The 19,693-nt window shown below is 33.1% G+C and overlaps 1 protein-coding gene across 1 annotated transcript in view; it reads right to left on the reverse strand.

Annotated features, from left to right (window-relative positions):
• Positions 1-10,000, reverse strand: part of LOC128243530 (uncharacterized) — a 47,923-nt gene extending 37,923 nt beyond the window's left edge. Inside the window, exon 1 of the mRNA XM_052961358.1 lies at positions 9,769-10,000. Coding sequence (XP_052817318.1) covers positions 9,769-9,980 — 212 coding nt within the window. The 5' untranslated portion in view covers positions 9,981-10,000. The remainder of the gene's footprint in view (positions 1-9,768) is intronic.
• Between the last annotated feature and the right edge of the window lie 9,693 nt (positions 10,001-19,693).

Consider the following 19,693-nt stretch of genomic DNA (forward strand, 5'->3'; position numbering starts at 1 on the left):
AATAGTGAAAAAGAAGTTTATCGCTTCTTCTAATGTATATGTACTGAATAAACAATAACAAGCAGTTACTTTAGATTGACAGGATAGAACCAATACTTAAAAACAAGTTGCCCATTGTACCCACTGACTGCACTAGTGGGGGATGTGCACCAGGCAACGCCCCTCACATTGTTCAAATTTACTTCTTCTATATCAGAGAAATAAGATAAAAAGTAATTTTATACATTCAAAATGCAACATCTCAGACTACAAATTGCTTACATTTTTGGGGGTGGGGTGGGGGGGGGGGGAAGAACCCATTTTATGCCATCCACCCTGGTACCATTGTAAGTAGTTAATTTTGTAACTTATTGAATTCATAAAGGGAGTGTTAGTTAAAACTTATTTATTTTCACAATTGTGAAACAAGTATTTGCAACTCTCATTGGCACAATGATACCAGAGAGTGGGTCTTGTGTACTAGGGGAAACTGGAAACCCCGGAAAAGAAGCCCACTCGTCCAACTTGGTGACCACTAACCAAACTCACACTCGCCTAGGCTGGGAATTGAACGCAGGTTCTCTATGAGAGAGGCGAATAGGAAATTCCTATCGAGCCCATTGGTATAGTTTTATACATAACATATCATATAGCTTTCTTATTATTAAACATGCAAGTGTTACTTTATTTACAGCTTAAAAAATACTTGCTCTGCCTTAACAAATCAAATAGTTATAGTTCTTGGATGGCTGTGCATAAATAATTTCATTGTAGGACTGTATATTCTAATATATTTGATATTATTTCATCTTATGATAACATTAAAACAGAGAGAGATATATGTAACATAGAGAGATATACATGTTGTAAGCAAACTATCATAATTTTTATACTTTAACTATTTAGTTATCAGGTGGTTTAATGTTACCGAAGGGCCAACAAAATAAAGCACATATTAACATGTCTGTATACTCATGTTTCAACACCATACTGTTTGTACATATTTATAAAATGCAATGTAAAGTTTGGTAAAAACAACTGCAACTTTGAAGAAATAAAATGTATCCACCTTTCTTACAATTATGGCAGAATGTTAAATCACATCTCTGCTTAAAGTTACTTGCCATTTATGCAATGATTTAACTTGTCATTTCTCAGAATTCTTGACGTGCATGTATGCAAAAACATAATTTTGGTTCATATTGTAAATGTTGATGAAAAGCTCTCATGAGATGCAACATGTTTTGCCTTTTTTATTTAATAACAAACATTGATTTTAGTGACAAAGAGTGTGATTATTTCCTTTTTTTATTTTATTTTTTTAAATAAACATGTAAATCCATATTATGTTAGGTAGTTTTTTTCTGTGTTAAAATTCCTTAATTAGCTGTTATCATATGACATATATAATAAATAAATTCATAAGAATGGTAATTGCCAATTACATTTTTTACATTTGATTTTTTTATTGATAAAAGTAATGTTTCATTTTCTGTATAAATAACACTATTGTACATCATACTCATAAGGAATACATTTATAAGTGACAATAGAGGTGTTTTGGTTAAGGGGTGTTTATTTCATGCTTTGGTCCCTTTTTCCCCTTGTAAAACCTTACAGGTATTTTGCCACCTGGTGATTGGGAGGGGGGTGGGGGCACATTACAAAAATAAGCAGTGTTAATATGGTGTTTTGTTTTAGGTGAAGTTGTCCCACATCCTTATGTGTAAGCTTGGAGCCTGTAATTAAGGTGTACCTTAATTGGTTTGTTAAAATTAAAATCTACTCTACTGTAACATTCTCCAGATGACAGCAGCCAAATGTATTAAACCAGTTAATTCGTTTTAAGTTTAAAATGAGTCGAAATGTTTATTAATTGGTCAACATTCATCAAATAGGCACTGTTCACCAATTTAATTATAACTATCATGTGTAAAGTAACCAAAAGATTACATGCGGATAATTGGCCCCCATATGACTTGCGGATATGTAAAACAGCATCCGATTAAAGTAAAAACTTGTGACATTTTTGAATGAACTATTGTTCTTTTTCGACTAGGGCTAAACGATAGCAGTCATATCATTCTTTGTATAAAATAATTAATTAAAATATGCAGGAGTTGTTAAAATAACAATAGCAATAAGCATTGACAAATGTAACAGCCGACACTGGTAAACAATAACTGTCACGTGATTCTTGTTTTATCCCCGCCAATTTAGGTCATGCAAATATTGTTGTTTATAGATAAAAAATAAAAGTGTCAGCGGCTGCCATCTAATATGTAGACACAAATATCTGTAAATTATGTGTAAGAAAAACATTTTATAACATTCTATGGTTAAATATCAAATAACAGTGCTCTAAGTGTGAGTGGTGAAATCGAAAGTAAATTTTCTAAGTTGACACCGGTGACCTAGTTTCACAATTTAATCTCAATTTCGGACGGTGGTGTTTATGGATTTTAAATCACAGAATGGTTTGGAAATACTTGTCATTGAGTCAATGTAAAGCTTGTGTTTATTCTAAATTACATGTTTATTCATGTTTGAGTTAATATAGTGTAAAAACAATGAAAGAGTTGAACACATACAAGTGTCATTGACATTTACTGATGCCGGGATTTGTAACTGCATAACATTTAGATAAAACAATACGGAAAACTATTTTGAATACGTCCATTACAATTTGTAATGAACTTGACATTTCACTTTAAGTGAGATTTGTTGTTGTAATCAAGGAATAGTCTTTAAAATGAAAAATAAACAAGCATGAAGTATAGATGCCCTGTGAACGCATACTCAAAATGGCGGAGTTGGGAGAAAATAAAAATATCTGATACATAATTATGGATTTCTCTGTCAGTTTACTATTATTGGTACATAAAATTAAGTCACATGCTAGATTTATTATTTTGCTATGTGATTTTTATGTACTGATGTGGTAATTTGCTGCAAGATTAGAATTTGAAGTGGATTTGTTGAACATCCCATGGTAAATATCCCGGTCCGAAAATATCCGGACTTAGCATGGATCGGGTTACACACAACTCGGTCCGAATATAATCGGACCCCGCATGGTAAGGGTTAATATCAATTTGGGATAGGGGAATGCTTGGAGGTGACTGAAAATACAAAAATAATAAGGGAATGCTTGGAGGTGACTGAAAATACAAAAATAAGAATTTTATCTATACTGTACAGTAAATTATCTACCTGCAGATCACTACGTGATTTACTTTTAGTTTCATCTTTTTTAAAATAGAAATAAGTCAATCAATCATGAATTAATGGTCCAGAAATCAAATGCACGTTTACTTACAAGTATGCGTTGCTCCAAACATAATACTGTACGATATCTATGATAAATTAGGCGCGATTGAATATTAACTTAATTTTACCCCACCCACTTCAGTTACTGTAGACATGCCTTTTGATTTATGGTAGAATTTAGAAAATATAAACAATAAAATGCAAGTTCGTTCATTACCTCATTAAAAAGTCGGTTAGAAGTAAAATAAAATAACGCTCTAACCTCAAGAGTAACTGGTAGAAACATTTCTTTTGATCATGTTGGTAGCTGAATGAAAGTCCCTATCGGTAAGTGTTATATGGGAAACGAAATCGAATATTTAGGGGATTCGATTTTGGTTAACGTAAATCGTTCTGAAGGGTGGTGCAAAAGCACGGTTACCGGTACCCGGTATTTGCAATCACTTTCCGATAGGACTGCTATAGTTAATATTATAATAGTACGATGGCTGTTGTGGAGTTATAATTATTGAATATGCTCTTACTTTAAACTAAATGCCTTCATTTGATAACAAAGGTTATAGTTATCCAAATTGTATCCAATTATATATTTTGGCAGATAAGGCGATAAACCGAAACTTGAACCATTTTAGTCAATTGCACACTTCAATAAGGCTAAAGATTTTATAAAAAATAAATAAACAAAAAATGAAAAAGACTGTCAAATGACCCCCGTATAGTCAACAAAACTATATGGGATTCAGTTTTGATAACTCAACAAATATTATAAAGTCATATTACACCAGACAGTTGATTCAGTTTTGGTTAAATGCAATTTATGGGTATACGATTACTATATGGGAGTCAGTTTTGGATAAATGCAATTAATGGGTATACAATTACTATATGGGAGTCAGTTTTGGTTAAATGCAATTTATGGGTCTTTAATTACTATATGGGAGTCAGTTTTGGTGAACTGCAATTTATGGGTATACGATTACTATATGGGAGTCAGTTTTGGTGAACTGCAATTTATAGGTATACAATATATTACTATATGGGAGTCAGTTTTGGTGAACTGCAATTTATAGGTATAAATTACTATAAGAGAGTCAGTTTTGGTTAACTGCAATATATGGGTTTACAATTACTATATGGGAGTCAGTTTTGGTGAACTGCAATTTATAGGTATAAATTACTATAAGAGAGTCAGTTTTGGTGAACTGCAATTTATGGGTATACAATTACTATATGGGAGTCAGTTTTGGTGAACTGCAATTTATGGGTATACGATTGCTATATGGGAGCAAGTTTTGGTGAACTGCAATTTATGGGTATACGATTAATATATGGGAGTCAGTTTTGGTGAACTGCAATTTATGGGTATACAATTACTATATGGGAGTCAGTTTTGATGAACTGCAATTTATGGGTATACAATTACTATATGGGAGTCAGTTTTGGTGAACTGCAATTTATGGGTATACAATTAATATATGGGAGTCAGTTTTGGTTAACTGCAATTTATGGGTTTACAATTACTATAAGGGAGTCAGTTTTGGTGAATTGCAATTTATGGGTCTTTAATTACTATATGGGAGTCAGTTTTGGTTAACTGCAATTTATGGGTATACAATTACTATATGGGAGTCAGTTTTGGTGAACTGCAATTTATAGGTATACAATTACTATATGGGAGTCAGTTTTGGTTAAATGCAATTTATAGGTATACAGTTACTATATGGGATCCAGTTTTGGCATCTCTACTGTAGGCTAGGCAATGAACGCACATTGAAATGAACAGTTGACGCAACTGACTGTAAGGGATTCAGTTTTGGTTAATTGCATTTTTGCAACATAAATGTATGGGTATTAAACTACTAGATGGATCCAGGCTTGATATCCTTAGGCAGTGAAAACATATTGAAATACACAGTTGACTTAACTGACTAAAAGGGATTCAGTTTTGGTTAATTTACCCATAAATTGCAGTTCACCAAAACTGACTCCCATATATTAATCGTATACCCATAAATTGCAGTTCACCAAAACTGGCTCCCATATAGCAATCGTATACCCATAAATTGCAGTTCACCAAAACTGACTCCCATATAGTAATCGTATACCCATAAATTGCAGTTCACCAAAACTGACTCCCATATAGTAATTAAAGACCCATAAATTGCATTTAACCAAAACTGACTCCCATATAGTAATTGTATACCCATTAATTGCATTTATCCAAAACTGACTCCCATATAGTAATCGTATACCCATAAATTACTTTATATGGGATCCAGTTTTGATATCTCTAAACCGTGAGCATTATAATAAAACGAACAGTTGACGGTAAGGGATCCCGTTTTATCATTATAGCTGTTCATTGTAGCGTGCGTTCAATGCCTAGCCTACAGTAGAGATGCAAAAACTGGATCAAATATAGTAATTGTATACCCATAAATTGCAGTTCACCAAAACTGACTCCCTTATAGTAATTGTATACCCATAAATTGCATTTAACAAACACTGTCTTATGTTATATGATTATATATTCGTTGAGTTACCAAAACTGGTTCCCATATAGTAAGGATTTTCTTTTTTATCAAAACTGACTCCCATATAGTCAACACTTCGTTTCAATATAGTAATCATATTAGTAATTACGGCCAAGATATATCAAAACTGCTTCCCATATAGTTATCTTATACCCATAGACAGCTTTAAACCATTATGTAGCAAATAAGTCATTTTACGACATTATCCATTTTTGAATCCCCTCTATCATTGAATAATGAGAAAACGTCTCCCATATAACCTCCACCGTCGCTATCGCCAGTATCGGTTGTTTACATACGGGCGCTTCATTCATGTATTATGCAAATGATCGATTCCGAAGCTGGCTACGAACGGCTACGAACTGTGGCGGGTAATTCGAAAGTTGATATCTTTGATCTCCAAAATATCAACAAATGCGAGTTTTCTTTATAAACAATTGAAATGTAACATCAAATGAATATGATATGGACTAGTATATCATAAAATTTTAATTTTATTTATGCTCACGTATTTTTCTAATTACCGCTGAACGTATAACTTTAAGACAAAAAAGTAGAACAGCTGTCAAAACCGTAAATCTGTGAGGGTCAGCTTATTTCCATATTTTGAACTTAGGCCTAAAAAGAAATATGTCTGTTTCGGATAACCCGATCCTACCTATAAAAATGCGCCGACCCTAACTATTTTTTTCCGTTTCTGAGCAAAAAAAATATTCGTTAGCGAATAGAGAGTTACGAGTGGTGGATAAATGCAGATTTTAATCAGAATTATTGTTTATATGATAAAACAAAGTCAGGCAATGACAGTAATGTAGGAAATACTGCCATATGCAAGAAAACACTCTGAACTAACGACAGATTTTGAAAAAAAAATAAAAAAAAATCCCTACCTACCCTACCTAGAAATTTTGGGAAGGTTACCCTAAACAAACAATTTTTTTTGGCCTTATGTTTCTTCATTCGTTTATTTCATTTTTAAAGTTATAATCAATTTAGATCTTAGAATATTGTTTTTATATTGATTTATTAATATATAACAGTATTATACTAATATCAAAGTAAATTTGTAAGTACTGGCAAATTTTAAATGGACAGTTAAAGCTGCACACTCACAGATATACAATTTTTACAACTTTTATATTTTTTGTCTTGGAAAGAGCACATTTTTGCGTAAATATCTGCAAACCAGTGATAAAAGATTGCTGCCACAATATCAAAACTTTCATATTTATGTTTGAAAATTAATGTTTTATTGCCTAAACCGTTACTAACGGTTTAAGGAAAATGCATAAGACATCAATTTTTGAACTGAAATATAAAGATCTACAATCAAATTTCTAATTTCAGCAGTCTTATATTTAACTGTTTTCTATGGAATATCGAAAACTATATCTCCAAGACAAAAAATAAAAAAAAGATGTCAAACGTTCAATCTGTGAGAGTGCAGCTTTAATAAATGGTTAAATGTTGTTTTTTTAATTCTGATTTTTATAATAAGTTGATGATCGTCATGTATCATTGATAAAACATGTAAAAAAAAAAAATCTTGTTTATTTTCCAACGCTGTTTTGCATTTAAATTTGCTGACATAATGCTCTCCAAAAACTTCTGATATGTGGTTTTAAAATGTGTGTTCATCCTTTATTCAGCTAGTGGATGGAATTCATTAAACTATTGTATTCAGTACACCATGCAGCTCTTCCAATTGTTTGAAAGCAATTATTTCACAGAATCTGATAACAGAGGGACTGGACTCAAGATTCTACATTGCAAGAAAAAGTGAAAATTGTCAAAATTTATCATCAAACTGTTATGTTTCAACAGTGTACAGTGCACTGAATCTTACTTATGTAATCATATAAGTCGAAATTAACTCACTTTGTCTACCATGTAAATCGAAGTAAATTTAAAAATAGCAATCATGTGTTTATCTGTACTAACCACGTGCCCTTTACATGCTTAAAGTAGATATGCTAATACTAATAAACGGGAAAATCATTATGTGCTATTTTTTAAAGATTACTTGTCTCAGAGAGAGACAGTGATGAAATCTTTTAAACACATTAAATGATGTAATATCAGTCTCATAATAATTGGTATTGATTCGGCTAGGCTTGTTTTGAGGTAATATTGAATATCTTGTTTTTGGATCATCTGGTGTCCAAGTCCCTTTAATGTATGTCTGGGTGGGAATCAGCCACTGAGGTCAGCCACCGGGGCTGAGTAGGAGACAATGCTAGTGCATTGTCTATCATGGGTTTAATCCCCATATTGAACACCCTTATCCATACAGTTTTACCAACCCTTTAACATTCAGTATAAAACATTGTGTACACAGGGTATAGATTACAAAAGTATTGCATTAGTATAAAATGGGTTGTGTCACTTGTGTGTGTGTCTATGGGGGGAAGATTTTTGTAAAGCAAAAATAATTGTAGTCATTAATGGTATTTTTCCTAAACAATAAAATAATTATAGATAATTATTAAAGCTGCACTCTCACACATTGAACGTTTTGACAACTTCTTTAATTTTTGACATGGAACCAGAAGTGCATTCAAACCATTCATATAAGACTGCTGACAAAAAATTCACAGATTTTTTCTTTATAAGTTAAAATTTTATGTTTCATGCATTTTTCTTGAACCATAAGAAACGGTTTATAGAGATAAAAGATAAGTTTTCTGACTGAAATTTAAAAATCTGCTATCATCTTTTTTGACAGCAGTCTTTAAACACTGGTTTCAAGATACCAATAATGGGTAATTCGAAGACAAACAAATAAAAAATCAGTTAAAACGGCAAAACTGTGAGAGTGCAGCTTTAAAATTTTAAGTGGCAGTGAAGGGAGTGGGGTTGGGGGTTAGTTATCCATTATTTAAACGAAATTATATATCACTTGGTAGTTCTTAAATGAAATTTTAAAGCCTTGAATGAAAGTGATCATGTAGACAATAAATAAACTGGAAGATCACTGATGGCTATATCGACGATGCCGACGGTTACATACAACTAATTATTAAAATCTGATTTTTTTTTTAAATTAAAAACAAATGTTAACTTTATATTATTGACTCAATATAAATATGTATAACAACTTCACTTCCTAAACAACATCCAACCGCTGGAAATTGAAATGGCTTTTGTCGTTGTTTTTTTCGTTAAATAGCATTCCTTCCGGTGTCGAAGCATAATGTTTCTTTTGATATAAGATGTTGTTTTGAGCTAAAATAACTTGAATCTTTTATTTTTCGAAATCCCCGCGGGATTTTTCCCCAGCTCTTGAAAAACGGGAGAAAAATCCCGCGGGAGTGTGAAAACCCCCGTGTTTTTCTGCAAAAAACCCGCTGGGGCCCGAAGTTTGTGGGTTAATTAGTAGTCCACCTAAATGGCCGTCAACGAGTCTTTTGACAATTTTTTTTAATATGGCAGACTCGTGACAGTTACAGGGATACATAAGAAATGTCAAAATAATAAAAAAAGTATCCCTGATCGCTCATTATTGTAGCAAGGTTAATTAGACAAACTTCCAAAAACATTTTGCAAACAAAAAACACCAAAATCACACCTTAATGAAGCCTTCTAACTAAATTATAGGCCAGTATTCGATTACACTGTATTTAAAGGGTACTTGAGTTTGCGAAATCTAGGATTTGCAAACACAAATTGGAGGTCGTTACTGGTGTAATTGTTATGTTGTAATATATTAAAAGTAAAGAATTATAATGTGGTGGTGGTGGTGGTGGTGGTGGTGGTGATGGTTTAGGGTGATGATGATGATGATGATGATGGTGATTCTAAAGAAAAGGTGACCCCGGGTCATTTTATATAGACTCCCGGGTCATTGTGACACACACATATATAAATATGTCTGTAGCTCGATTAGAGCTCTGCCGAGCTCTTCTCGGTTTTGAGCCCATTTTTGAAATGATCTGATTCCTTAAATTAAAGTAAAAGAGTAGCATTTTTATCAACTTAGTCTTACCTGCTAAACTTTTTTTTATATGTCTTGCTGCATTTTGTTTGACACGGGGTTTGATTACTGGTTCGTTTTGAAATTTGCTGATGAACTTGTTGAAGTATTCCTTCGGTAAAAGGCAACACGGCTTCTCCGGTTTTATGAAGAGCTATCATACAAGAAACATAATTCTTTGTCTTTTCTTCCTTAAGTAAATCCTTTACCTTAACGTTCGCCATTTTGTCTAGTTTCGATATCCACTATCATATAGGATGTCTATTTATAGTATTCTGGTTTTATATTACGTAGACTGCTTTATTGCCAATTGCAATCGATTTCTTTGTGAAGTGTTACAAGTAAAATGTTCGATCGGTTATTATGTAACTCCTTCATGTATGCATTTATTAACACAAGTTCAAACTTCATCGCTATTTTTATAGTTTCACATTTTCAAATTTATCGCTAATTTTATGCTTCATGTACTCATTTTCTTCTAACTTAGCCGTTCCTACGTACTATGAACAAAAACAATGTACTCCTTTTTTCCAATCACGGGGATTTTCTGAACATTGAATCTTATTAAAATAAGGCTTCGACCGATATGACGTCAATTCATCATTATGACTATAATTATCATGTTAGGCAAAATTTACATGTAAAACATCATTAAACTAACATTAACCGTTGTTTTCATAATCTGCATCCCTAACCATATCGAAGTATATCATGAGTCCTGTTTTTGCGATGTAACGTCAAATCCTGGACTGGCATTATTATTGAAGTTGATGCCCGTCGTTGCTGGGATTTTTTTTTTCTTTTCATCGCGTATAACATCTACCAAACATTGGTTAACATATGTTATACTCTTAATTATTAACATATTTTTTTATAATACGCCCATAATTATGTTGACACTCTAGAAAATGATGATGATGATGATAATGATGATGGTGGTGGTGGTGGTGGTGTAGGTGATGATGATGATGATGATGATGATGATGATGATGATGATGATGATGATGATGGTGGTGGTGGTGGTGATATTGGTGATGGTGAAGTTGGTGTAGGTGATGATGATGATGATGATGATGGTGGTGGTGGTGGTGGTGGTGGTGGTGAAGTTGGTGGTGGTGAAGGTGGTGTAGGTGATGATGATGATGATGATGATGGTGGTGGTGGTGGTTTTGGTTGTTGTTGTTGTGGTGGTGGTGGTGGTGGTGTTGGTGGTAGTGTTGGTGGTGATGATGATGATGATGATGATGGTGGTGGTGGTGGTGGTGGTGGTGGTGGTGATGATAATGATGATGATGATGATGATGACAATGATGGCGAAGGTGGTGGTGGTGGTGGTGGTGGTGGTGGTGATGATGATGATGATGATGATGATGATGATGATGATGATGATGATGGTGGTGGAAGTGGTGTTGTTGGTGGTGTAGGTGTTGATGATGATGGTGGTGGTGTTGGTGATGATGCTGATTCTGATGATGATGATGATGATGATGGTGATGATGATGATGATGCATAATTATGATATTTCAATAGATGATTTCCATAAACTTTAACTTTACAGAGAAGCTTCCAAACAATACAAAATAACCCTTAAAAACGTTATATTCGAGGATCTTTTTGACCGGATGCAGTGAATAAAAATACTGCGCGTCACAATGTCCGTGAACATACATCATCGCCAGCGATCTTTGGTGAAATATACAAAATGCATTTTTCTATATCACTTTTTTCACAAAATAGTAATTTAAGGTAAGCTAGAAAAAATATCAACTATGTGTGTTCGGTTCCGTCCCTCGGGCACGCTCCGTAACCGATAACTCCGCATGCCTCGTTACTTGACAAGTTAGGTTCCCTCAGGTCGGACTTTTCTATCCGGACAGGAAACACATGACAGATATGATTAGTCTAGAAAATAAACATATAAAGAAGAAGGAAGAGTTTTTTACTTGAACTCTTTATGTTCTCGCCATACGAATATATAGTGATATACACACATAAACGAAATAAAACATTCTAAGTCATAGCGTAATGAAAAAAACATATAATTATAAACGGATGCCTAAATCACATTATAATGTATGTACAGTATTTTCTATCAATTTCAAGGTGTATAATAAGCAATTGATGTAATTAATCAAAAACGTATTCAAATATATCAGCAGTAAATTAGTATCCACTAGAGCAAAACATATTTGTATATGTACACTCATACAATGAAAACTGCAGGGACAAGCCCATTAACCAACACTACAAATATAAACAATGTGTAATTACACAAAATATGGTCGCAAACGACACAATGCCTTTAAAGCTGCACTCTCTCACTTGTCAATTTTGATACTTTTTAAAACATATGTACCAGACTCAGCTGATTTTGGCAGCAATTCCATGACTTCAGTCATCTTAGATAACTCACCATTGCACATATCTCAAATGTTTGGTAAACTGCCGAAAATTTAATTCTTTCTTAAAGCATAAGTAATGCTCTCAAGCATAAAATAATCAATTTTTGAACGTAAATCGTTACACTGCTCAAGGTCCAATCTGTTTAAGCAATCTTAAAACACTGGTTTTAAGACATTTAAAAAAAATGATCATTCAGGGACGAAAACTAAAAAAGTTGTGAGAGTGCAGCTTTAAAGGAGGATAAAAAGTATCAGAACATAGAAGTCTGACCAGTAAAGACAATTATAAAAACACAAAGTTTAACCAAAAAGGTTTTGAACAAAAAACGTGTATTATTCATAAACCAGTAATACTATAGTTCAATATCCAATGTACAAAGTAACATGATCAAAAGATAATGGCACATTGCAATTACAACAACATCAATGACATATTACAATAATAACAAAATAATGGCACATTGGAATTACAACAACATCAAGACATATTACAATAATAACAAAATAATGGCACATTGGAATTACAACAACATCAAGACATATTACAATAATAACAAAATAATGGCACATTGGAATTACAACAACATCAAGACATATTACAATAATAACAAAATAATGGCACATTGGAATTACAACAACATCAATGACATATTACAATAATAACAAAATAATGGCACATTGGAATTACAACAACATCAAGACATATTACAATAATAACAAAATAATGGCACATTGGAATTACAACAACATCAAGACATATTACAATAATAACAAAATAATGGCACATTGGAATTACAACAACATCAATGACATATTACAATAATAACAAAATAATGGCACATTGGAATTACAACAACATCAAGACATATTACAATAATAACAAAATAATGGCACATTGGAATTACAACAACATCAAGACATATTACAATAATAACAAAATAATGGCACATTGGAATTACAACAACATCAAGACATATTACAATAATAACAAAATAATGGCACATTGGAATTACAACAACATCAATGACATATTACAATAATAACAAAATAATGGCACATTGCAATATCCAAACATTATGGCATATCATTATAATAACAAAATAATGGCACATTACAATTACAACAACATTATGGCATATTACAATAATAACATAATAACGGCACATTACAAGCATATTGCAATTACGACAACATTATGACAAATTACAATACAAACAACACAATGATCTCTATAGAAACCGAGAACATATCACTGTCTCAACTTAATTTGATTGTCAAATTATTATTTATTAATCCAACTAGACAAACACTTTGACTATATTCTAACCAAACAGTCTTATGTGTCTATATTATGAACACTGTCTAGAATAAAAAAAAATGAACTCAAGAACTATACAACTTCTTGTTCTCCATAGCCTCAATAGGCATTTGGTGACTTCTGTAATTGAATGTGTGTTTCAGATATGATTATACACCATACTTTGTTTGTATATTATACATCATGGTTCATGGAAAACCATGATGTTCGTCATCAATGTAGTGTTGTTTTCAGGATAACAGACAGACAGCCAGACAGACAATTTATTTTGACTTGTACAATGTACGTACATCGTCAACAACACATTATGATATAACATATAATGTCAACGTGTATGTAAAGTAACAGATAATGCAAACAAATGAGTATATATATACAAATATATATGTACAATAGTATTCAATACTTCTAAGTAATTAAATGAAATAAACTAATATATATCAGAGGATGAACATTAAATAGAATTATGTTCTAACATTAATCAAAGCGGATCTTTCTTTGAGAGCATTTTTAACAAACAGACATAGTGTAATCAGTTCAGCTCTATTATTAGATTTCAACAGCTGCATATGTTTAAATACAGAAGGTCTTATAAAGTAACAATTGTTGATATATTTCTTTCTTAAATTGCTAAAGGATTTACAAACACAAATAAAATGATATTCATTTTCGATGTCATTAGAGTTACAACACAAACAATATCTTTGGTTGCGTGCAACGTTATTATTTCTATTGTATCTACCAGTTTGAATATGGAGTGGGTGCACGGACAGCCGTAGTCTACAAAAGAAAAAAACGTAAACTCTTTGGTAAAATATCTAAATAAGGTTCATATTCCAGACAGGTTTTAAAATGTCTATACACATCTAACACCGTGCTATTTTCTATAGACTAGACCAATCCTATCTAAAAGTATCGTGAATTCTACATTTGAAATTTTCTATGAATGATTTAACATCAACATTGTAAATATCATCAACAAACACATATCTAAAACCATAATCATTTAATATCATTTTAACATTATACACCCAATTACGGCAACCTTTATCACTATCACTCTTAGCCTGTTTGTATACAGATTTTATGATAATATTATCACTGTTAGCAACCTTAAACCAATAAGACAATATTCGAACATATCTATGAAAAAGGGATTAAAAATGGCGGCAGGTGGTCAGACTTTGTTCTACCTGGGCTGAAAAAATTCAAGTTTTAGTGATAATCTTAACAGTTTGCTCATTATTTGTGGATAAAACGGATTTACAATTTATTAAGTAACTAGAGCTAGTATTATGGAGTGTTTTATTGTTTTTGGATCTTTAAAAATGGAAAACATTGTCAATCATAACTGGTTTGAAGTATTAGATACGCGGGATTGTCCAAACAAAGAGACATCAATAAGTTCAAGCACTTCAAGGGAAGACTTTGTTCATGGGTCATTGGACAGCAAGTTGTAACATATGTTCGATCAGCTGAGGTTCATCAGGAACGAGCAAGTACACACTAGTATAACACTACATTCCTTCCAACAAAACATTACAGGTGTAAATAATAAACTTAATCAAGTGATTCGTGCGACAAATTCACAAACGGACGTTTTGAAAAATTTAGCCTACAAATCTATCGACCTAGAGGCAAGGTCTAGGAGAAATAATCTTATATTCCGTGGCTTTGTAGAAAATCCTGGTGAGAATTGTGTCCAAATCGTCCAAGATTTTCTTCACAATAGACTGTCTATAGACGCGAGGAATATCTACATCGCACGCGCCCATAGGCTGGGCAGGCCAAACCAAAACAGGCGTTTCCAGAGTAGGCCTGTTATAGCAAATTTCCGAGACTATGGGGATATTGACCATGTGATGGGCAATGTTCGTCTTCTTAAAGGCACTCCCTTTTCCATAGACATGGATTTTCCCCGCGAGATACAGGAAGCGCGCAGCCGCCTGTGGCCTCATCTTAAAGAGATCAAGAGGGAATATACAAGATCTAGGGCGCAGAACGTATACCCTGCAAAACTAATTCATGATGGGCAGATCGTACGTGACGAGTTTCCTGATTGGAATCGCTTAGTTGGGGCAAACCGGATAGTGTCAATGAACGATATTGGTAAGTAGCCCGCGCATAAATCGGTCGGCACTAAATGACACTTCCGACTGTCCGGTGGCGGCCCATCCTGTTGATAGTGATATTTTCGCTCAAGTTGGGTCTCTACTTCCGGTATCTACGCACGAACCTTCTAGTGTCGAACCCATGATAATAACGTCTCAAGACAGCTCCCAATCGTGCGATTCTCAGCAGACAGACACCATCATCACGGGCCCACAGGCGAGTGTGGCCCCCAAACAGCAGCTCAGGGTACCCAAGGAGACCGTCATCACACCAGCTAAGTTCGTTGTACCAAAGCCTGTTAGTCATGGCATGGTCGCACCACAGATTTCAACACCGGTAAGGAAATCCACATGTGAAACTGAACTAAAAACTGTGCATTGTGACGAAGGAAATCCATTATTAAATAGTGACAAAGACACCCATACACGGGGCAGATCCCGTACCCCCCGTGCCGTACCTAGGTCCGAAAAACGGTCTCAATCTGCGAAACCTTATAAAAAGCTAAGTGTCAGTAGAACTCGAGATAATGACATTAACCAGGTTTTACCCACTTCTAAAAATACACCCGGTGTTGACAGCGGTGGTCAACCAGAGGAACGTGATCAGCCGATCACCGCATAGTGTACTGACGAGAAGGACACGCTGAGATGTACGCTGTTAAATGTACAGGGTCTCACTAGCAGACGAACGAATAAGTTACACTCTATTGAGTTGATAAATATTTTTTAATCAAATGATATAAATCTTTTGACGGAAACCTGGACCAATGACTTTTCTGATTTACAAATTGACAATTTTGAATGTTATGTTTTAAATAGGCATGAAAATAAGCAAAAGACTAAACGTTTTTCAGGGGGCATAATTGTTTATTTGAGAAACACTTATGTTACAAATGAAACATTAATATTTACGAGTATTGACGATATTTTATGTATAAAAATCAGTAGTGTGTCGTTGGGTTTCGATAAGGATCTATATTTCTGTTTATCATATGTTGTACCAGAAAATAGAAGTCGCCAGAGTTTGATTGAAACTCACACATTCGATCGGTTACTTTCATTTATAACGGATCTTGAAGCTAAGAATGTCAACTCTTTTTATTTTGTGCTTTGTGGTGATTTAAATGCTCATACTTCAGATAGGCCGGATTTTGTCACAGGCGATAATTATATGCACTTTAATGATTTGTTACCAAATAATTATATAACTGATGTACCGTTAACACGATGTTCAAAAGATAAAGGGAGGCTAAATAATTATGGATTAATGCTGTTAGATTTATGTAAAGAAACCGGATTACGTATTTTAAATGGTCGATTTGATAGAAATAAAGAGGGCAATTTTACGCACGTTGGAAGTCGGGGTTCAAGTGTTGTAGACTATGTTTTGACTACACAGAATTTATTTAAGCATGTATCGAGTTTTATAGTTGAATCACCGAATTTACTCTCTGATCATTGTGCTGTTAAATTTTCTTTGTTATTTAACAAACCTATCTCAGTTAACATCATTGAAGATAGAACTCGTAGCTCAGTTAATAGTAAATTCGTTTGGGATTGTGATAAAAAAGATGCATTCTTGCAAAATTTATCAAACCAGGAAACACTAGATAAATTACAATCGTGTAATCAAAGGATACAAGAGGCTAACTCGGCAAATGAATATGATTTATGTATTTCTGACTTTTCGTCAATTTTATATGATTCAGCAAAACCCTTTAAGCGTAAATGTTATGTTCATTCAGATACTAGTCATAATGAATATGCCACTATTACTTCTGACAAGCCATGGTTTGATGAGGATTGTTATATAAAAAGAAGGAGTTTCTATAGCATGTTAAGTCTGTATAGATTAGATAAATCAGAGGGAAATCGAACAAATATGGTGATTGCTAGATCTCAATATAAAATATGTGTTCGTCAAAAAAAGTTAAATCATGATAAATTACAAACAAAGAGATTAAACGAGTCAAGATTTAAAAATGCAAAAACATACTGGAATATGTTAAAAGGTTGTGCTAATATCAAGAGTACTAATATTTCAATAGTTCATTTGAACGCTATTTTAAGAGTGTGAATAATCCTACTGATTTTTTTTTCTGCGTAGACGAGGATGTTGTTGATTTTATAGATAGATATGAGAAAAATGAGTTTGATGTTATGTTTGCAGAATTGAATACGCCCATCAGCTCTGATTGTTTAATAAATGCTTTAACACAATTGAATACTATCAAAAGTGGGGGCCCAGATATGCATATAAATGAATTTTTTATTCATGGGAAATCCGTCTTGTTGCCACATCTTCTTACTTTGTTTAATAAGCTTTTTGAAATAGGGTATTTTCCACCGGCATGGTCTGAGGGTTTTGTTATACAGTTGCATAAAAAGGGTAATATCAATGATGAGAATAACTACCGAGGAATCACATTGCTGAGTACTGTTGGTAAACCTTTTACGAGAATATTAAATAATAAATTGACTAATTGGGCAGAAACATATAATGTATATATAGAAGCTCAGGCAGGATTTAGATCACTAATGGGAACTGTTGATAATATTTTCGTCCTGCATGGCATTATAACTCATATGATGAATCAAAGCAAACGTTTATACTGCGCTTTTATAGATTATACAAAAGCCTTTGATTATATAGTGAGAGACAATCTGTGGTATAAATTAATAAAGCTTGGAATTAGGGGTAATATGTTAAATATAATTAAATCCATGTACGAATTGGTCAAATAAAAGGTTAAACATTATAATGTATTAGGCGATGGATTTAATTGTACTCTTGGTGTGAGACAAGGAGAAAGTTTGTCTCCTTTTCTTTTCTCGATGTTTCTGAATGACATAGAAGATATTTTTATACATAAAGGTTTAGATGGGATTGATGTCGATATGTTTAAGATATTCCTTATTTTATATGCTGATGATATTGTTATATTTGCCAACTCAGCAAATGATCTTCAGTTAAGTTTAGATGCTCTGCTTGAATATTGCAATAAATGGAAATTAGTTGTAAATACCGTTAAAACAAAAATTATGATATTTAGCAAGGCAGGAAGATTGAGAAATGATTTAAAGTTTTATTACAATAACGAGGAATTAGGAATCGCCAATGGGTTTTCATATCTTGGTGTTGTGTTTAGTAAAGGAGGATCTTTCTTGGATGCCCAAACTACATTAGCAGGCCAAGCGCTTAAAGCCATTTTCCAAATGAATAAATATCTTTATAAGTTCACTTGTCTATCAGTAAATCATAGACTTGATCTATTTGACAAACTTATTGCCCCAATTTTAAATTATGCAGGAGAAGTTTGGGGTTTTGTCATAGGTAATGCAGTTGAAAGAGTTCATCTACAGTTCTGTAAACGTATACTCGGTGTCAAAAAGACAACCCAAAATGATTTTATTTACGGAGAATTAGAAAGGTTAAGTTTTAAAACAATAAGATATATGAATATAATTAAATACTGGGTAAAACTATTGTATACAGATAATAACAAATACATAAAAAAGGTTTAAAAATGACATGGAGCGAAATGCAAACAAGCCGAATGTGTGTTCACTAACTAAAGACCTTCTTTGTAGTTTAGGTTTATTTGATGCATGGTTATATAAAAAAATTAGGCAATGTTGAATTATTTTTGTCATTAGTGAAACAGCGGCTAAAAGATAATTACATCCAGGATTGGCATGGTAGACTTAATGCATCGAGTAGAGCTCGATTTTATATTAATGTATCAAGTTTTAGACTTTAGCCATACCTCAAAATATTAAATGTTACAAAGTTCCGTAAGTCTATGTCTAAATTGCGGCTTTCCTCACACAGATTAAGCATTGAAACAGGTAGATGGAATAGACCGCAATCAACACCATTAAACAAACGTATATGTACCATTTGTAATTTATTAGAAGACGAATATCATTTTGTTTTAGAGTGCACATTGTATACTGAACTCAGAGTTAGATATCTTCCTAGGTATTATAGACAATGTCCCAGTATGTATAAATTAATGGAACTCGTTAATATCGAAAATGAAGCTATTTTGAAAAATGTAAGTGTTTATATTTTTAAAGCATTTGAATTAAGAAATACTACGTTG

The sequence above is a fragment of the Mya arenaria genome, chromosome 8, assembly GCF_026914265.1.
Source record: "Mya arenaria isolate MELC-2E11 chromosome 8, ASM2691426v1".
NCBI lineage: Eukaryota > Metazoa > Mollusca > Bivalvia > Myida > Myidae > Mya > Mya arenaria.